We start from the raw sequence: 21,781 nt of genomic DNA, 5'->3' as shown, positions 1-21,781 counted from the left end.
TCAGCATTGAATTCACTTTTCAGAACCGGAGTTGCTCATTGGTTCGGAGTACAGAGCATCAGGGTTGTTGTTTTATAAAAACAGGTGCAACTCAACCCGGTACGAAAGCTCAGAAAAATCAACCTTGTTACGGAAAAAAAATGTTGCCGCTTTTACGCCACGTAATATTTACATTGTGCGAAAGTATTTCTAACAAAAACAACAGTTCAAAAAATATATATGGACGTGCAAATTAATCACACGAAAAAAAAAACGCCCTAAAGGTAAAGGTCTTAATAGTTAAACTCACATTCAGCTTAAACAAATAAGTTTGCATCAATTTGGTTTGAATACCTCAAGGCCAAATAAATCTATAATTGTAATGAGCATTGCCTCATTTCTAAAGATGTCGTGTTCCATATCAGTTTGGAATAAGTTTTTCTGATTAATTTTGGATCTATAACATTTTGATGTATAATTTGTATTCATGCCCTCTCTGCTGCGTCAGACGATTCCAGGAAACTCGACAGCTTTATCCACCATGACACACCAATTTGGCTCAAGAGTTTGCAGTCTAAATATGCTGCAGGATGTGGGTCCATTTATTAAGCCTCTGCCTTGAGTTCAGAGTCACAGACTGTCTAATACCAAAAATTCAGGCAATTTAATGCTGTAATTTGGGGTTTGGAGTGAGTCCCCTTCGACCAGACAGGGTGGAGGTTTTGATAGATGCTGCAGATTTAATGAGGTGTTGGATCAGACCTCTCTGACTTGCTGACTGGCCGCTGTTACATAACTTGATCAGGTAAGACAGTGCAGAGCTTGTAAGACACTGCGTCCCACAGCGTAATGAGCTCTTAAGCACTGAGCGCCGGAGCAAGGAGACTTATGGTCACCTCCAGCTGTGGTTAGCTGTGTTGTAAAAGCCTATCCATTCCTCAAACACGAGGGCACTGATGTAAGTCGCTTTATGAAAGAACTTCTTGTTAGGAGGAACCTTTATGTGGTGAATGTAATTATTGTCTTTAATACTGGGACATAAAACCTTTTTACTCACACATTCTACATCCGTAAATCATTTTTCAATTATGCCAGAAAATGTCATTGAAGAGACAAATTATATGTTTCTGTGTACCATTTCTGTTATATATTTTATGTGTACCAAGAGAATAAAATGGTGTAGAAGTAAGAAAGGGCAAATACTGGCAGTGACAGCGAGTAAAACTACTCTTAGTAGTATGCTAACATTTCTGCACAGTATACCATCGACGAATAAATCCAAGGAGTTCCATAAATGATCCTAGTCCACAGACTGACAGGTGACTTGTTGATTTTGGCGACTGTCATCCTGCATCATCAGGACCCACGTAGGGAAATCAAATTCCAGTATTTGGTGTCACAAAGCTCACGAAGAAATAACTGATTATAAGCATTATTAGTATTATTAGACGGCAATACTTCCTCAGATTACAACAAAACGTCCTCCTTTGTGTAGCTATTAATGTGCCACATGCTTCCTATTATGCACCTTTAATCCTTCTTGTTTCTGACCTTTATCTTGTTTTCTTTTTCGGTTCAAAGGTTTTGAAAAATGCTAACAGCCAGACCTCCGCTGAGAGCGCAAACAGCCCCTTACTGTCTTTTTATGCTGCATGAAACCACTGCTTCAGGTCGGCCAATGCATATTACTCATTGGTAACACAGCACATTTAGTAGTCATTGTGGGTACAGCAATGCTATAATCTTTTGTGTCCGCTGCCAACGAAGCATACGAAGAGAAGCTGAGTTACGAGTGTGAACGTCAGAGTCTCAGGATTCGCTCATTCTGGTATCACGAATAAAAATAGTCCGGAGATGGTGTCAGAGACATTTGGGTTTTGGTTTTATCTCCCAGCCAGCTGCACCGTTCACTGTCTGACCTCATCAACCGCAGCATGATGTGACTCAGCCCAGGTCCTCCAGCAGACCCATGTGGTCTGGTCCTGACCGCAGCTGCCGACTATGCATGGAGGTCTGTGGGGCTTTCTTGTGATCCAGAACCCAAACGCCTGTAAAGGCTCACTCTGGAAACCAATCAGATGGCAGATAAAACTCTGGGTGTCCTGTTGCCGATTGGATGGAGTCCATATCGGTACACAAAAACATACCGGAGCAGCGGTGTGCAGACTAACCACAAGGAACACCTGCGGTAGACGTATGGAAACTATGACTCATTTGCTGCTGTTTGTTGCTATAGATACGGGTGTTTACACTTTTAAGTGGGAACATCATCTGGCAGCCACTGAAACTTGGCTTTTTATTGAATTAGTGCAACATCATTACAGATTCAGTTTGTTTTTTCTGCTCAATCACGGAATAGGGCTTAAAAATGAGATGCAACACGCAAAGAGGAACGGAAAAACAAACATCATTAAGACTCAAGCCTCCTCGTCTCTGCCAAATGTGGCAACTCGCGTGGTGCCAGACTTGCTGACGACCTGGAGGCCGTGTGAGCCAGCGGCCTGTCTGAAACTCTGTTGGCCGGGTTAACGCGGCTTGTTAAGGCGCGGGCTCCAGAGCGCTCATTTCCTGACTTTGCCCGGGGACGGAGGGGGGAAACGAGGGCACGACGGGGAAGGTGTCACATCTGATCCCTGGGAGGAAAGTGAAAGAATCTCTCTGTGTCTCAGATGTGTGAAATTAATACTCAAAGTCTAATTACTGGAAGTGTTCAGTCTAAAAATATTCTGGGCTCAATTGGAGTCGAAACATGACTTCAGTGGCCAAACATGGGTTTCCTAAACTGCATCATTAGCTCCTCATGTACAGCACATTTGTGTAACAGCCTGTGGGAATTGGTAGCAGCCAGTAGGAGCCAATGCAAAGAGTTCCTCCAGGTCACTCCTTCTCTGCATGGGGCCGTCTGAGGAAGCTTTTAAAAGCAGGTTCTGGACCTGATGCTCCTCCCTCAGTGTGCGATCTTCACATCCACACACCAAAATCAGACAGAAAAACAGTCAGCAGCTCCTACCATGACAGCCTTGTCTCACGTCTGATTCAAAAAGGAGGCACGGATGCAAACGCACCACTCACAGTAGGAGCAGACATACGGGAAACCGCTACTGTGTCACATACTGATAACAGAGAAACTGCTGATCTGGGACCAGCTGGAAGGACAAAATGGGTGTGTGGACGGCCCTGATTCTGGCCTCGCAGCTGCTATTAAAGCTGAGCTTACACGTGGAAGCCCAGGCATTAGGTGAGTGTTATTTGAAGTGTTTTTAATTTGCTTTTCATATCAATTATTTAAATGTCATTGATTGGCGATAACAGCTATGGTTGCTGCTGGGGATGACAACAGTTCATGAAAGGAAATAATCTTTTTAGGTGTTTAAATGTTAACACACGCACAAAGAGAAGATGTCTTTGATTTCATTTGAATGCCGCCTCTTTCTGACATCCTGGCTGTGATGTAATCCTCCACTTTCATTATCTGTCAAGAAAGATTTAATGGCTCCACCACTGGGTATTTTAACACACTATGTATGAGTCCAATGCATAATGGATAAAGCAGACACTGTGAAAGAGAATATCATATGCATACCCAAAGAACACAAAGGATTAGACGCGGTGCATGATACTCACTGAGGTACGAATAAAATGCTAAATATCCCCGTCAGTTCCAGAAGGGATGAGGCAGGCGAATGCATTTGTGTGTTTATGACAGGAGGTAGACAAAGATAAAGAATAAAAGTTGAAGTAAAGTCACCCTGCTTTTCATATCTATCCAGCTAGATCTGCTTGATTACTTCAGCCCCGGGAGGTTCAGCTTTCTGGCTCGTATTAATTCAAACAAAGTCCCAGCTAGGTCACACACATGGGAACAATCAGAGGCGATCTGGGCGCAATATTGAACTTCAAGTCACACATACGCACAAACTCTCCTCTCCCTCTCTCTCTCTCTCACAGTCACAAAAATGTGTTCAAGGTCACACACAAACCGGCGCTGCAGACGACATGTAGAAATATTGATGTTGATAGTTTATCAGCTTCTTTACAAATCACTCCAGTGATAGATGGCATACCTTTCATGCACCCATTAATCCCCACAATCTTTGGGCCATAGCCGCCTGATGTTATGTATAAAACAAGTCCAGTTTAATGGAGTTCATCGTCTATCATTTCCCTTGCAAATGACTCATTGTCTGCATGACTGGAATTGTTCAAAAGCAGAGAGATCAATTTAAAGCTGTAAGACTTTAGTAGCACAAAGCAGCCGCGCTATCTCTGTAAAGGGGTTATTGATCAATAAGAGTGTCTCAAGGATGACTTCACCGGGAGCTGAGATTACCGGAATTCGAAACTCACTTTCTACTCTGGGCACAAAGACTCCTTTCCCAGGGACAAAGCTTTAAAGCAGCTTTAATCGATATTTCTATAATAACAATGTATTAAATGACAATGTGAAAGGAGTCGCTCATTGTTGTTTTGAACCAAACAGAGAATTATCAGCCAAATCTGCAGCTCCACTAGGCTTTACAGAGCTTTATAGTGAGTTTCAGCTCATTGTTTAGCTGTGCAGCTGCAATTTTACTGGTTTATTTCACTCTCACTGCTCTCATAGTGTTCTCATACAACAGTTCGTGTGATATCTTGCGAAAAAGTTATCCCTCCCTTTTCAATCGTTTTCCTATGAATGTCCAGCAACACGTGTCAGCTAAAAGACAGGGAATATTGGGCCAACTCAGTCTGAGGACATGAGGACGCATTTCAGGCTTTTCGCGTGTCATTTGTATACCATGCAACAAAACTACCGTAACATCCACAGGTTTAGGCAACAAAACCACTTAGTTAGGTATAGGAAAAACATCATAGTTGGGCTTAAAAATAAGTACGTAAACTAAGTAAAATAGGGAAACAACGTAGCATAAGTATGGAAAACACGTCACAAACGTCACTAAAAACACATCACAAATGTCACTTACAAAACAAAATACCGATCTCGAACACCGGCCTCCTGGTTAAAAGTCCTGTGTTTGTTGCACCCATCCACCCCCCCCTGCCTGCACGCCATAAGCGGTCTTTCTCACTTTTTATTCTACGTCACTAACTCTGATCATAGCATATTTACGCAGAGCGTTTACATTGCAATCAGTACAGACTTCATGGCGTGCAAATGACACGCCAAATGCAAGAAAGACGTTATCGCAAATGCCTTGCACATAATCTTGGCATGCATTCACTTTTTCACGTGAATGGCCTGATTGGACTTCATCATGTGATCAGAAACACAACTCCAAATGAATGATTACGTTGCTCCGTGATGATATGTTTTCTTCACAACTTGTTTTTTGCTGCTCCTAATGCTGGGTACACACTACACGAGAATCAAGCTGACTTTGAGACCGATTTCCTTCCTCCGCACAACGGTCAACAAAGCCCAGATGTTTTAGATGCTTCTAAAGATTAGCTTTCCAGATATTCCTGTGGTGTGAGGTATTTTAAGAGTGTTTTAAGAGGTTTCAAATCGTAAATATTAAACACTTTTTAAAACCAAGGTGACGGAAGGACAACCACTGTCGTCATGGCGGCCGCGGCTAATGCATGAGCTAATGCAAAACATGAAACATTGAAGTAGTAGTAAGATGGAGCTCAGAAATGGAGGACCAACTGGTCGATGACAAGTGTTTATTAAACATGTCTCCATGACTTCTATTTTTTCAGTACAATGTAGTGCAAAAACTAACATCGTCAATTCTTTCTGTCCGTCGTCAGCCATGTTTGTTTACACTAAAGTAAAGTTTGTGAACTAAAGTTTGATCGCAAGATATTTTGCGAGATTTCCGTTTTTTTTAGTCGGGACTCTTGTTCATGAATCAATCTCTCAGTGTGTGTGTGTGCTGTTTTGGACAAATCGCTGCTCTCCACACACAATAGGAACAAAACTGTTACATTTATCATAACATGTCATTATGTGTGAGCTCTCATATTTTCAACATCTGTTAAGATTTTAAAAATCTTCTAGTGTAGGGCAGCCTTTAGTGGCCAAAAAAATCAGTTAATGGAGGTTTAAGTGTTTCTGTCTCAAGTTAAATGGAACTGCAAGCATAATATTATTATTACAATATTTATTTACATGATCTTTAATGGATCTGTGTTTATATTAGGCAGTTTACTCATGGCTAAATGTGGAAACGTGACTTCATTGTTTATGTTAATTGCATGCTGATGTTGATTATGTAATTCCGTCATCATTACTAATGGTTGACTACCTCTAAACAGGAAAGTACAATGAATCACAGCTTCCCGCATGCAAGGCCCTCCGATGTGAAGTATTTGTTAAGCAGTAAAATGAAGAATGCCGACCATTTGTACACTTTATAGCACCCTGTAGCCGTGATAGATTTATATGCTGGTGTTAAGGAGAGGACAAGACACCGGATTACTTTATGGCTTTCAGCTGAACTAGTTTTATGAAGCTTGAAATCGGAGGTTAATCGGGGGGTGAAATGAGGCACTTTCTCAGGATGGTGTACGACGACCCTGACCCCCACAAAGCCCTCTGTCCACAAGATTTATGAACAGCGGGGCCTGTGTGCTTTATGTGTGCCTTTGTAGTGTTACAGTAAAAACATGCACTGAGGTTCATTTGTTCTCTTTGTTGTTTTGTTCATTTTTGGACTTTTGTCAATTTAATGGACCGATGAGTCACATTGAGTCAAAAACAGATCTATTTATTCAGGTGATCTTAGCAATCATGAATACAAAAGATTGGTGAAAGGGATGTTGACAACACTATGTAGCCTTAGCAGGCATTTTCAGTGGCTGTAGTCACATTTAACTGCAACATTTCTAAAGCCCCCGTGTTTTGCTTAAACGTGACGGAGGAAACACGAGGAGAGAGTTAAAAGAAAAAAAAAGGAGAGACCTCATCTGGGGATCATGCTTTGCAATCTTGGCTGACGACGGCCAATCTCTGGGAGCATTTGGGAGCAATTTTGCTCCCTCATGACTGTGGGCCTTGCAGACTGCTTTCAGGGTGCTTGTGTATTCATGATGCGTGCAGATGGTGGACTAGAGATTCACCGCACATCCTCTCGTGGGCAGCCCAGCTCCCAAGTCACTTTATTAAAGGAGGACTCTAACCATGAGTGTACAGCGTCCCTGTGGCTTTTCACACCCACTAAGTCAGTAGATATGTCTAAAGCCTGCCATACCTCTGACAGGGAGAACAATGTGGCTGAAAATGAGAGCTCACATTTTATCTGCCGAGCAGCTTTTGGTGTAGATCTAACAAAAAGAATAACACCATACATCTAACCGTCACAGCACATAACTCTGATTTGCTTCAAAATCCACATCTTTCTGATTTCTCTGAGCCAACTCAGCCTGCCAGGTTTGTGCTGACTGATTGACACAGCGCGTCTCGCAAGAGCAACAAACACTGGGTCAACATCATCATCTTCTCCTCGTCGACTCAGGATGTGTTTACTCAGGGATCGGAGCGGCTGCTGGTTGTAAATATTCATATCTCATCATTCCATTACTCATGTGCATTACCGCCTCTCTCTCTCTCTCTCTCATCCCATCCCTGTCAACAGTCTATGATCTGCTCACCTCGCCTGATTGCCTGCCAGACCTGCTGCAGGGGGGTCTGGTGGAGCAAGGGGTGAAGGAGGCTTTCATCCTGACCTCCTTCAAGTTGCAGCCCAGGACCGGAACCAGTGTGTTTACTCTGTACAACCCCAGGGACAACAGCAAATACTTCGAGTTCACTGTGATGGGGAAGCTCAATAGAGGTAGGAGACCATGAAAGAGGCTCTGGTTCAGTTTCAAACTGCACTCATCAACAGGTTTATTTCACAACAATGACCCGCTAGCTGTACATTATCCCGCTTATTACACGGATACTTACTTAAGAAATCAATAATTTTACTCAAAAATGGTCATCCAGAGTCCAACATCAGAACTGCGTCCATAGCAACGGTTTGCTATACATAGCAACGGTCATCTATAAAGAAATAACAGACTGTAGAACGCAGTGATTAACCAATCAGAATCAAAGCCGTGTAATAATAATGATGAACCCACAGAGAATCATCACAAGACTCTGTAGTTCCTCACAATTCTGTGGAGCATTTTAGCATTTTGGGGGGTTTTACAGGTATTACTTTGCAAATGTAAGCATGCTTACATGCTAAATTAAGTTGTCACTGTGGGGTCATTCCTATGTTCCCCCAACCCATTCTCATTCCCAACTCGTCACATACAGACGCTTGGTCAGGACCTCTTAGCGTCTCTTGGGTTTCGGCAACAAAACTACTTGGTTAGGTTTAGGAAAAGATCGGGGTTTGAGCTAAAATAAGTATGTTTTTGACAACCTGGGAATGAGAACGGGCCGATTCCCCAGCTCTATATAGCCAACATGTTCTCATCCCAACTCGTCACATACTGACGCCTTGTCAGACCCTTCGGCGTCACTTTTCGGTCTCAGTAAACACGTGCTTAATGTTGTGAATTAAACAAAAACACTTGCTTAGGAGTAGGGAACAAGACCATTTAGTTAGGTTTAAGAAAAAAACAACGTGGTTGGGATTCAAATTACTACGTTTTTACAGTGCATATGTGACGAACGAACAGCTGATTGTAAAGTGAAACGTGATGCACGGGACATGAACAGCGGTCTCCTGGATGAAAGCCATGCGTTTGTTGGGCGTTGAACGTAGGGCCCTGGGAAAATGAGTCCCTGACAACATAAAACCTATTGAAAAGTTTACTTAATGTGTGTTAACAAAATATTGAACTGGGGAACATAGATACATGGATACACTCCCATCACTGTCACCGTGTTAGCATGCAGATGTTACCATTTTGCTCAAAGCAAAGCTGTGCATAAGTAGCAAGGCAGTAGACTTAGTCTTGTTGTAATTTGGATGAATCACCCGTTTACAGTAAATCCCTCCTCCTCTATTTCTCGTTATTATCTCTTCCTTGCTACCACTGCTTCCTCTTCCCCTGCTCTGTCCTCTCACAGCTGTGTTACGCTACCTGCGGAGTGACAAGAGGATGAGCTCAGTAACCTTCAACAACCTGGTGCTGGCAGACGGCCAACAACACCGACTGTTGTTCCACCTGAAGGGGATGCAGCAGCAGGGGCCGGGCGGGGTGGAGCTGCATCTGGACTGCAAACTGGTGGAGACGGTCAGGGATCTCCCTGCTGCCTTCCAGGGTCTGCCAGCAGGCTACGGTACGGTGGACCTGAAGACCATGCAAGCCAGAGACCAGGTGACCCACAGTATATCCATACAATAATGAATATGGATCTGGAGGTTTCCAAATGGCTTATTTGTCTTATTTGTTTTATTCTAACAGGAGAGTTTGGACGAGCTCAAACTGGTGGTTGGGGACACGTTTGAGAATGTTGCCTCATTACAAGACTGCCATTTCCAACAAAGAGACTCCGTCCAAACTCTGGGTAAGCAAACATCCACAGAGACGACCAAATGTGTCTCAGGAAAACAATCCTAGCGTTAGGAAAACAACAGTCAGTGTTTGTCAGAGCAGGCTCAGAGAATCCCCCACCTCTGCTTCAGTTTAACTAAATAACAGTCCCTTTCTCTTAGGGGTCAACACGAAGCAGCTGTCCAATCAAATGCTGGAGTTAACGAAGGTGATAAATGACCTGAAAGACGTCCTCATTCAGCAGGTGACTACCACTAACAGCTCCTCTGAGGCCACTTAATCCCTGCTTCCTCCTCCCTCACCTCCCCAACAGCGCGCCTGACTGCATATAAACTTGTTTATGTTTGACCTTTTCTAGGTCAAAGAGACCTCATTTCTCAGAAACACCATCTCAGAGTGTCAGGCCTGCGGTAAGATCACGCCCTATAACTGTCATGACACTCCCCAGTTGATGCTTAATGAATACTATTAGATTGTTTAAAAATGAAATGTGTTTTTCTTCTGTTGTTTAAAGGTCTGGGTGGTACCGAGGTGGTGAAACCAAGGTGTGGCCAAGGTGTCTGTTTCCGTGATAATATGTGTATAGAGACAGCGGATGGTGTCGAGTGTGGACCGTGTCCGGATGGGTACACCGGGGATGGTTTCAACTGTGATGATGTGGACGAGGTAAGGCTCAGTGTGTTTCTTTACTTCTGCTCTTGTGAGAATCAATTGGAGTTGAATTCTAGGGCTATAAATGGTTAAGATTATAGGTTAAAACCTTTTGAACCCGAATGTACCCGTATCACAACTAACACCAGATTAGGACATGTTAAACATGTAGCAACATATTCATCTTGCATACCCAACGGGAAGAAGCCACTTCCATTCTTACCACAACGAAACACAATTCCAACAACAAGCAACCAAATGAGCACACAGCAAAAACATGCGGTGCATGGTGGTAGTGATTTTGCTACTTCATGCAACCGGAACAAACAATATGTAATTATGAAAGCTAAGACTCCACAGATACCAATGAAGTCGTATCACTCTACGGCCAAAACTCACTGAGCCAGCAGCCGAAGAAGAGAAAAATAAACTTCACTTCATACATCCAGATAACATTAAAAGTCTACAGCTTCATTAGGCGGAAATTAAATCTTTCATTTATGCTGTGTTCCAATCTTCATTTACATATACCCAGTAACATATATACTGATGCTTAAATCTCACAAGTGTTACCTTTATTATGATACCAAGATTATTCAGATAGACCTTGTAGTTGCAGAAATACACTCTATTCATTTTGAACATGTCGTTTTTGAACCTATACAGACAAAAAAAATCCTATGTACTCTATATTTATTGCATATTTTGTATTCTGGTTTTGGATCCAAATGAAACACATTGCAAACTAACTAGCTTGTTAAATCCACCCGTACCTCCAGTGTACAATTAAAGGTAGATGGCAGATGGGGTTCAACAGCCAACATCCATTGTGTGTTAACCCAATTTGATACCAAAAAGATAATTAGCCATGTACAGTAATGGAAGGGTGGGTAATGTGCAAATTATGTTCAATTCCAATGAGGTAAGTGTGGGCCTGAGGCTGTTGTTCTGCTCACAAGATGTGTATATTTCCAAACAAAAACTTTGCCATTGTGCAGACAAACAAGTAAACTGGGCCTGCGGTTGGTATTGTTTGTTTTGGATGCTCTGTTTTAAATTATTTTGGGGTATTTGCTTTTATTCAAACGTAGGCAGCAGAGAGCTGACAGGAAATTAGTTGAGACATAAAATGAAACTTCAAAGAAGCTAATATGGTATGATGGGGTTCAGGAATGAAAGCCACAGGTAAAAAGGTACAAGTTTGGGAATTCAGTTAAAGTTATGGCATGACTGTTAATGAGGTCCTCATGAGGATGGAAGTACAAGGATGTGTGTGTGTCTTGTCGTGTTTGCACTGACCCCTTTTTATGAGGACTGGCCCCTTCAGCATTCTCTTTTTTGCATGAGCAAAAGTGTCATCAAACCTAAAAGCTTTTTGGGGAGAAGCCCCGTGAGAAGCACATACATTTTTCAGCTTCAACAGAGCTCGTGTCCTCTTTCCTTCCTGCAGTGCCAGTTTAACCCCTGCTTCCCTGGAGTGAAGTGCGTGAACACCGCCCCGGGCTTCCGCTGTGACGTCTGTCCGCTGGGCTACAGCGGCCTGGCGGTGGAGGGCGTGGGCATTTTGTTCGCCCAGACCAACAAACAGGTAAAAGAGTGGATAGAATATGGAGGACAAAATGAGACTAGAATAAAAAAAAGGCCTTGCTGACCCACATCTATGAGTCTTATAGCTACTGATAACGCACATTTAATGGCCTGATAACAGATTAATCTAATTTGAAATCAGAAAAAAAGGATATAATGTAAATTGTCATAAAAACAAAACTTTGGATGAGTTCACATCTTACATTCATTAATTCAGGTCTGTGACGACGTTGACGAATGCAAAGGACCAGACAACGGAGGCTGCACTGCAAACTCAGCCTGTCACAACTCTGTGGTAAGTCCACCGTAGAATATCATCCCAACGCTACACACATGGCTACACTCATGTAGGACAATTATTTCATTTGTGTGGCTGCCCAAAGAAACCAGATGTCCTCGTTCGTTCCGGCACAGGGCTCTTACCACTGCGGCAGCTGTAAGACAGGTTTCACAGGAGATCAGGTGAAGGGCTGTAAGCCGGTGTCGAGCTGCAGCAACAGCCTGACCAACCCCTGCGATATCAACGCCCTGTGTAACGTAGAGAGGGACGGGTCGGTCCATTGTCAGGTATTTCACACCTGCACACAAATGATACTGCACATAAGCACAACTCCATATACATGCTATCTGAGTTTCCTTTGTCTCGTCAGTGTGGAATTGGCTGGGCCGGTAACGGATACCTGTGTGGGAAGGACACCGACATCGACGGATACCCAGATGACAAACTCAAATGCAAAGATCCGATCTGTAAAAAGGTAACCGAGGTGTAAATTGTCAGCAAATGCAACTTAAATGCTGTGATAGTCTGGCCTTTTTTTAACTGTAACATCTCTTCACAGGATAACTGCATGTACGTTCCTAACTCCGGTCAAGAGGACGCCGACAGAGACGGTCATGGAGACGCCTGTGACGACGACGCAGATGGTGACGGTATACCGAACGAGCAGGTCGGTGGAAATATTTTAACAAATGCATACGAGCACACAACGGCTGCAACTGCTGATTGTTTCCAATCCCTATGTTCATCTGTTGATCATTTTCTAGATTAATCGTTTAGTCTATAAAAGTCAGAAGATAGTGAAACATGTACATCGCAGTTTCCTTAAAGGTGCAGTGTGTAGGATTTGGCAACATCTAGTGGTGAGGTTGCAGATTGCAACCAATTGACTCGTCTCCCGTGTACCAAGCGTGTAGGAGAACTACGGCGGCCGACACGAAACTGTGAAAATGCGAATGTCCCTACGTAGAGCGAGTGTTTAATTTGTCCATTCTGGGCTACTGTAGAAACATGGCACGTGAATGGAAAAATGGAGCCATAAAATGGATTTGAATTGAAAAATGGAGTGATAAATTATCGAGTGAGTTGTGATGAAAACAGAGCCATGTTCATTTTCTTACATCTTACATTCATCATTCACAACACAAAATTGCCCCTTTGTCATTTAAGGAAAGTGGCCTCAAGGGTGGAAGTAACCAAATGAATGTATGAATTAATAATGGAAGTGATGTAATGTATGTGAATTGAAAAATAGACGGATAAATTGTCAATTGATTATTAGATAAACCCCATGATGTCTTCAAATTGCTTGTTTTGTCCAACCACCAGCCTAAAACCCAAAGATGTTTAATTTACAATTAGGGTTGTAACGATATGAGATTTTTAGACTACGATAACCGTCTCAGAAAATATCACGGTTTCACAATATCACAGTATACGGTATTACACTATTATTATATTATTATTAGTAGTAGACAGTTTTTTAATCCATAAAAAAACACATGGAGCCTACACACAAGCTTGTCCACTGAAAATAAATACACTAACATAAATACATGTGCTGTCTTAGGACAACTGCTGGTTGAAGCCCAACGTGGACCAGAAGAACAGCGATAAGGACAGCCACGGTGACGCCTGTGATAACTGCCGCATGGTGGAGAACCCCGATCAGAGGGACACCGACAGCGACGGCAGAGGGGACGCCTGTGACGATGACATGGACGGAGACGGTATGGAGATAAATTACATCACCAACACTGATGCTCAGGCTTATATAACCAGCACTGAAGGCTCTCACTGTTATGACTTATTACTCTGTTCTCTCCTTCACATTGCCACCCCTGCTCTTACATTAAATTACAGACACATTTTACAGTACACGTCTCTCTAAATCATATTATAGGGGACTGTGTAGTAGTGTGGATGTTTTTATAAGCCACCTGAGGCATAAGAAACAGCACTGCAGAAAAAAAGAAAAGAAAAAGAAAGTGAAGGCCAACAGCAGTGTGACCCCTGAGCGAACACAAGCTTTGATCATTCACCAGCATGATTACACCTCAAAACCCCCACAGGAGAGAAAGACAGTTTTCCCTCCGTCGCTGCTGCTTGCCCTTTATGTGTTTGTGGTGCTGCTGCTGCCTCCCTGCGATGAATAAAAAATAGAATCTGAACACTAACTGGTGGTCGCCTACATAGCAAATACAACAGTGCAACCCAGTGGTGGAGTTACAAATAACAAGCCATGTAATTATTCAGTTGATCAAACGGCAGTCTCAATTTCTCTATGCATTCATTAATCATATAGAAATTCACTGATTGACTGTGTGAGACATCTCTTTGATTGTTTTTAGAGATCGAAAATTCAAAATACATCAAATCGATTAGGTAAACATCCCATGATGTATCCGTGTGATCATCATTCCATATTTGGTAATAATTTCATTGGGCAGTAACATGGTTTCTTTTCATATCAATTTATGTTTACATTACTTATCTTATATTTATGTATGTTAATTAGGGCTGTCAGTTGATTGAAAAACTAAATCACGCATGATTGTCCATAGTTGATCATGATTATGGGCAAATATGCTGTTTTATGCAAATGTGGGTATATTTTTTATTATTGGAAATCACATAACACAAAACAATGACAGATATTGTCCAGAAACCCTCACAGGTACTGCATTTAGCATTAAGAAATATGCTCAAATTATAACATGGCAAACTGCAGCCCAACAGGCAACAACAGCTGTCAGTGTGTCAGTGTGCTGACTTGACTATGACTTGCCCCAAACTGCATGTGATTATCATAAAGTGGGCATGTCTGTGGACATATCTTGAGGTCAGAGGTCAAGGGACCACTTTGCAATGTAGTGTAAGTTTGGAGCGTTATTTATCCTCCTTCATGACAAGTATGATATGGTTGGTACCAATGGATTCCTTAGGTTTCTCTGGTTTCATATGATGCCAGTATCTTCCCTCCAGCTTTAAAACTGAGCCCGCTACAACTTAAAAACTGCAAGTTGCGTTAATGCATTAAAGAAATTTGCTGCATTTAAACAAATTATTTGTGTTAACGCGTTATTATTGCGTTGACTTTGACAGCCTTGATGTTGATATTCAAGCCCCATATTTTAACGTGCATTATTTTATGTGTTTGATTGTCATTTTGCTTTAACTTGTGTGATTTCCTTTTTTCATATATACATTTTTAAATGAGCATTGTTGAAGGGAACCTGAGACCCAAGATTATCATTGCCAACAACTGCTTGCAGAAATTGTTGTGCATATGATGAATAAAGAAACTGCAGCTAACAATTCTTTTCACGATAAACAATCTGCCGATTATTCTCTCCATTAATCGACTGGTCTATAAAACGACAAAGAAAATAGTGAAGAATGTCCTAAAGCCCAAGGTGATGTCTTCAAATAGCTCGTTTTGTCCAAAAGCCCAAATATATTCAATTAACTATCATATAAGAGAAAGAAATGAAGCAAATCTCCACAATTAAGAAGCTGGAACTAAAGATTTTTGGGCATTTATGGTGGGAAAATAATTGTGATTAATTATCAAAATTGTTGATCGACTAATTGTCGTAGCTCTAATTTGAAAAGTCAATTTGTAATCATAAAAAATGTACTTATATTCTTTGTGAGAGTCCAGAATAAGTGACAATGAAAACCGTATTTATTCTACTACAGTAATTATTTGTTGTCTGTACCTGCACTCATACATGACAATGATCGATATTCACTGCTGAGAAGGAGTCAGACTGACTGCTGAATAACACCAACCATCTTCTCTTGTTGATTTGTGAGCAGGCCTGAAGAACTTTTTGGATAACTGTCAGCGTGTCCAGAACAGAGACCAGCTGGACCGGGATGGAGACGGAGTGGGAGACGCCTGCGACAGCTGCCCCGACACCCCCAACTCAAACCAGGTCAGTCAGAGCCAGACACATGGATGGATAGATGGAATTTTTGGGTCCTTGTACTGTAATTGAGTATTTCCACTTTATTCTAACTTATACTTATATTCCACTACATTTCAGAGGGTAATATTGTACGGCTGCAACTAATGATTATTTTCATTGTCTATTAATCTGTTGATTATTTTCTTGATTAGTCGATTAGTTTTGTCTATAAAATGTCAGAAAATTGTGAAAAATGGTAAAAACATGACGTCCTTAAATGTCTTGTTTTGTCCACAACTCAAAGATATTCAGTTTACTGTCATAGAGGAGTAAAGAAACCAGAAAATATTCACATTTAAGAAGCTGCAATCAGAGAATTTAAACATTTTTCTTAAAAAAAAAATACTCAGACAGATTAATTGTTGCAGCTCTAAAATATTGTACTTTTTACTTCACTACATTTATTTGGCAGCTAAAGTTACTAGTTACTTTTGAGGTCAAGATTTTACATAAAAATATATGATAAGCTTAGGTAAAAGTGTCCAATATTTAACAAAAAAGCAAATATTAGAGAAAAGTCTGGAAAATGAATACAAATTTGCGTAATTTTTTTCTTCTTTACACTCGTATTAGTCATCTCACGGCCCCCCAGATTTACTGAAAAAGGATTTTAAATGCTGGACCTTTACTTGTAATGGAGTTGTTAAATTGGTACTTTTACGACATTAAAAGGATCAGAGTACTTCATGGTGCTTTTAGTGAACTCTCTGCTCTTGTTTCAGTCTGATGTTGACAACGACCTGGTTGGAGACTCCTGCGACACAAACCAAGACAGGTAAATAATATTGTCAGTCTCTCTGTTGTGTTCTTCTACTGTTGTACTACAAGCCTTTATTCACGTCATGTGATCGTGTCACTTCCCCTGTAGTGATGGCGACGGTCACCAGGATACCAAGGATAATTGCCCGTTCGTGATAAACAGCTCCCAGCTGGACACTGACAAAGACGGTCTGGGTGACGAGTGTGACGACGACGACGACAACGATGGGATCCCTGACAGCATACCACCCGGACCAGACAACTGCCGGCTGGTACCAAACCCTGACCAGATTGACGACAACAGTGAGTCTCACAAATACAGAGCACCTCTTCATCTACCACTCATAGTTCACAGTAATGTTCAGATATGATTGTTGAGATCTTTGGCAGGAAACCAGCAGATGAATTCATCATTTCATCTCCACATCCAACTGTTCCGGACCTTTACATGCAATTTTGGGCCCCGGTTTCACACCCACACAGATCAAACTAAAGCAACCCCGAGCACATTAAGCGCCAGTTATGTTGGGTAAAAGTCTGCAGCCATTTGTGACTCATTGTCAGGTTAGTTGTGTAAAATAAAATGGGCTCTAAAGTCGATGGGACTGGAGTGTCAATTAAAAATCAAGTGAGGCAAAGTTTTTGTCGACAGTTAAAGGGGACATATCACGCTCATTTCCAGGTTCATACTTGTATTTTGGGTTTCTACTAGAACATGTTTACATGCTTTAATGCTTAAAAACACATTATTTTCTCATCGTGTGTGTCTGGATATAGTCCAGTCTGCTCTGATGGTGCACCTTCTTTTCAAGCTGTGGACGATATATTCTAATGAGCGTGCATGTGACATAGGAAGGGGAGCCAAATCTGAATGGCTTGTTGAAGCCCACAACAGCCCACAAAAAAAATAATATGTCCCCTTTAAGTGATACAAAGTGGAGCCAACAGTTTGGAATATACCAAAAAAAATGTATTTACCTGTTTTAAAATGTAATCAAGATGCCCACAAGACATTCACGCATTTGCCAAATTGAGCATAACTAGCACAACATCAAGCTTTTATGCTTAGAACCACAGTCTGTGACCTTTTTTGATGTTTTTTGTTGACATTCACAGTCTTAATAGTGTATCATTATGCGTATCAACGTTTTTCCTTCCATTTAATAATCCATATCTTCAGACAGATTCAGAGCTGCACTTGACATACGACAAGAAACAAACACTAGCGAATGTGCTCAAGACACTACCATACAAATACAGCATTTGTGATTCTGAAAGCGCACTCACACAGCAGGGTGCAGACTAGAGTGAGCTTCAATATAATCCATCTGAATTAAACAAATGCAACATGCCGCCTTGTTCTTTTGCTAAAATGTGAATAGCCTCTTAAGAAAAGACAGATATGGGATGTTTTATATTCAGGCCTTGCAGCTCTGCAGGGCTTTTTGACATTTTTGAGAAAAGCCGGTCTAAAATCTCCTCATTGTGACAAAGCAGGAAACACACTGGTTTTAAAAAAGGGACTGAAAGGAGCTGATCACTTTGCATAATTGATGCGACACAATCTTTGCTAGTGTGTGTGTGTAATCCAAACACTTGTACCTTAATCATGAAGCAATAATTCACCGTCCTTCTTACTTTAATTTAAGTATAAATCCCCCTCTCTGTTGTCCCTCAGATGATGGAGTTGGAGACGTGTGTGAGTCTGACTTCGACCAGGACAAAATCATTGACAGGATTGACAACTGTCCCGAGAATGCTGAGGTGACCTTGACTGACTTCAGGGCCTATCAGACGGTGGTGCTGGACCCTGAAGGCGACGCACAGATTGACCCCAACTGGGTTGTTTTGAACCAGGTGAGATTACCGAGTGCTGAAACTTCCCTCTTCATAAACAGTGGCTACAAGTTAAAGCAGCTATAAGCAATATTTTCTATAATAGCAATGGATCAAATGACAACCGTAGACTGTATAGAAGAAGTGGACGTGGTCATTGGTTTGTGGTGTGCCATTTTGAAGCCTCGAGTAATGAATTCGTTTAATCAGACTTCCTTTATTAACAACTCTCTCTTTCTCACACAGGGAATGGAAATTGTTCAGACCATGAATAGTGACCCAGGACTCGCCGTTGGTAAGACGTATTTCCTACAGTCACTAAAATACTCAATGTTCTCGAGAAAAACACTCACCGATTAAACTTTCTGTTGTCAGGTTACACTGCTTTCAGCGGAGTGGACTTTGAGGGCACGTTTCACGTAAATACAGTGACTGACGACGACTACGCCGGCTTCATCTTTGGCTACCAGGACTCGTCCTCCTTCTACGTGGTGATGTGGAAGCAGACTGAACAGACCTACTGGCAGGCGACACCCTTCAGAGCTGTGGCCGAGCCCGGCATCCAGCTTAAGGTGAAAAGCACAAGTCATGTCTCAGATCCCCAGGCAGCAGATTCACGCTCATCCTATTTTTATCCCCCAACATATTTTCCACATTTCTGCCTTTTCTCTTGTCTGTCTACTTCCACATCCCCCTCATCACTTCTCTCTGTTATCTGTCGCTCTTCATCAGGCTGTGAAGTCTAGATCTGGCCCCGGGGAGCACTTGAGAAACTCGCTGTGGCACACGGGGGACACCAACGACCAGGTGCGTCTGCTGTGGAAGGACCCCAGAAATGTGGGCTGGAAGGACAAGGTGTCCTACCGTTGGTACCTGCAGCATCGCCCACAGGTTGGATACATCAGGTACGACAAAACGTTTCCTAGATATTCGGCATATTGTATATAATATTTGTCTGTTCAATGTGAATCTACAGCAGCCGGTGAGCTTAGTTTAGCATAAAGACTGGAAACCGAGGGAAACAGTTAGCCTGTCTCTGTCTGAAGGTAACAAAATACAGCTACCAAAGCTCAATAATTAACACGCATCTTGCTTACTGTAACTTATTGTATCTTGTTTAGGGATGTCACAAGAACGATTACTTCAGTACCAAGTCAATGCCAAAATTCTGAAAACGTAATGGTACTCGTTTTTCTACAGTAGGTTACCGTAGTTACCGTCAGGGCTCGAGTCTAACAGTGTCCCATCATTGATAGAAAACATGTTTGGGACGCAGTGAACTCACTATCGACGCATCCAGGTGATGCACCCCAATATTCCCCTGATGATGCTACACTGTGAACAACAAATCTGTGTTGAAATCGGCAGGACGAGAGCTTGTTAACGCTATCCGTTAGCACCGTGCAGGACTGTGCTGCTTACCGGCTGCTAAAAGCTTAAAAGTTAACTCGCTCTCGTGCTGCCGACTTCAACATGGAGGTACCAATGATTTACATTATGATGCATTCAGGCTCTAATCAGTAAAAATAGTATTGGGCCAAGGTAAATTCTAACGTTATCATGATGTGTTCAAATGCAATCTTGTAAAAATGTATTTTTTTGTACAGAATTGGTATTTAAAAACAACAATTTACGGGGTATTATGTGCAGGATTTATTTCTCCAATAACTTCCTGGAATCTCAACGGTGACTATAAAACTCCAGGAAGGTCATTTTTTACCCTTTATCTTATGTTAAGTTTAAAGAAACTAGATATTAGGGAGATTTAGAGGTTCTGGTGGGCATTTTTTTCAACCTTTGGACGGAGTCAGGCTAGCTGTTTCCCCCTGTTTCCACTCATTATGCTAAGCTAAGCTAACTGCCTGCTGGCTTCAAGTACATGAGAGTGGTATCAATCTTCTCATTTAACTCTCGGTAAGAAAGTGAATAAGCGTATTTCCCCAAAGTGTTGCGAGTGGAACACACAATAGAGATTTTAAACAAATCTTGTGTTTTGTTTAGGGCGCGGTTTTATGAAGGAACTGAGCTGGTGGCAGACTCCGGTGTGACTATTGACACGACCATGAGAGGAGGACGACTCGGCGTGTTCTGTTTCTCTCAAGAAAACATCATCTGGTCCAATTTGAAATACCGCTGCAATGGTAAGGAAGAAACACTCAATCACAAATCCACATATTTCATTCGTTTTTTTAATATTTTGAATTAATGTAATTGCATGCACTTGGAACACTTGTTTTTTTTGCTTTTGGTTTTTAATTCCTAACCTTTTTATTATGCCCTATATAACTTATCTGAAAAGTGGGACAGTAATACTAACTTAGATTTGATGTTGCTGTTGCATAAACAAGACTACAGCTGTGAACAGAGTTGGTTTAGATTCTGAGCTCGTCTCATGATACCTGACTTCTCACTTCCACAGACACCATCCCAGAGGACTTCCAGGAGTTCAGCACTCAGCACGGTGTTGACTCGCTCTAAAGTCGAGATGAAAACACGACTAAAGACTGCTTCTGTGTGTGAATGTGTGAGTGTGTGTGTGTGTGTGTGTGTGTGTTTTTTTTGTCTGTCTGTATATCTGTGTATTGATGTGTACAGTTTCAGTGCATATATGACCACAATCTTCGTACTGTATGTGCATATTATCATGCCTGTTTCATTTTCCCAATTATGTCTTCCTGTTTATCTCTTAAAGACTCCAGGAGAGCATTTTTTGCTGAACATATTAAGTTATGTTGATTTTTACTGAACATGATGCATCGTGACATAAGAATAAAAGAAATATAAGTAACATAAGATAACAGAATGCAACATAGCATATGGTTTATAATGGATAGTTTCCCATATATTTTCAAAATAAAGGGACCATCGTTATAAAAACTGTATTTTTTAGCTTATAGAACACGTTCAAACAACTGGAAGGAAAGTTATTGCTTTGGATCAACCTCATACTGATGTTCCCAACATTTTGATCACAAACAGGTTGTATTTGTTTAACTATCAGTGTGGTACTTTTACTCCTTTTGTGGAGAGGAGACCAAGTTTTGTGTGACTCTAATTTCAGACTGTGCCTCGTCTCACCAGCGTAACCATGTCTTCTCTTTCCATCATTTGGTCCTTAACATCTTGATCATTTCATATCTATGTAGTCACGAACCTGGTCAAAATAAAGGGCTTTAAAGTACATTGATGTTTACATGTTTTGATGATTAGCTGTGATCATATAGCCACACATACTGTGCATGCATAACAAAAACAAACCACTTGAATACATGGAAAT

The 21,781-nt window shown here is 41.6% G+C and overlaps 1 protein-coding gene across 1 annotated transcript; it reads left to right on the top strand.

The window, feature by feature from the left end:
* Positions 1–2,914: 2,914 nt before the first annotated feature.
* On the top strand, positions 2,915–21,687 carry thbs4b (thrombospondin 4b). Its single transcript, XM_037753347.1, has 22 exons — positions 2,915–3,217; positions 7,560–7,757; positions 8,993–9,243; positions 9,331–9,433; positions 9,582–9,664; positions 9,779–9,830; positions 9,935–10,086; positions 11,522–11,659; positions 11,876–11,953; positions 12,073–12,225; positions 12,309–12,413; positions 12,498–12,605; positions 13,506–13,665; positions 15,758–15,876; positions 16,632–16,684; positions 16,778–16,971; positions 18,347–18,525; positions 18,751–18,799; positions 18,880–19,076; positions 19,237–19,409; positions 20,506–20,645; positions 20,924–21,687. Exons 1-22 carry the CDS (start codon positions 3,139–3,141, stop codon positions 20,980–20,982), a joined length of 2,823 nt encoding a protein of 940 aa, XP_037609275.1. The 5' UTR covers positions 2,915–3,138; the 3' UTR covers positions 20,983–21,687.
* The last annotated feature ends 94 nt before the right edge of the window (positions 21,688–21,781 follow it).

This window comes from Sebastes umbrosus, chromosome 19, assembly GCF_015220745.1.
Source record: "Sebastes umbrosus isolate fSebUmb1 chromosome 19, fSebUmb1.pri, whole genome shotgun sequence".
NCBI lineage: Eukaryota > Metazoa > Chordata > Actinopteri > Perciformes > Sebastidae > Sebastes > Sebastes umbrosus.
The sequence above is the reverse complement of the archived record's forward strand: the minus strand, read 5'-3'. Positions and strand labels throughout refer to the sequence as shown.

What these genes read in the sequence shown, in the direction of transcription:
- thbs4b (XM_037753347.1), top strand. Translation starts at nt 3,139, where the DNA reads ATGGGTGTGTGGACGGCCCTGATTCTGGCCTCGCAGCTGCTATTAAAG. An exon ending in TGACCAGATTGACGACAACA is followed by an intron (nt 16,972 to 18,346) that starts GTGAGTCTCACA and finishes GTTGTCCCTCAG; the next exon opens with ATGATGGAGTTGGAGACGTG. An exon ending in TTTGAAATACCGCTGCAATG is followed by an intron (nt 20,646 to 20,923) that starts GTAAGGAAGAAA and finishes TCACTTCCACAG; the next exon opens with ACACCATCCCAGAGGACTTC.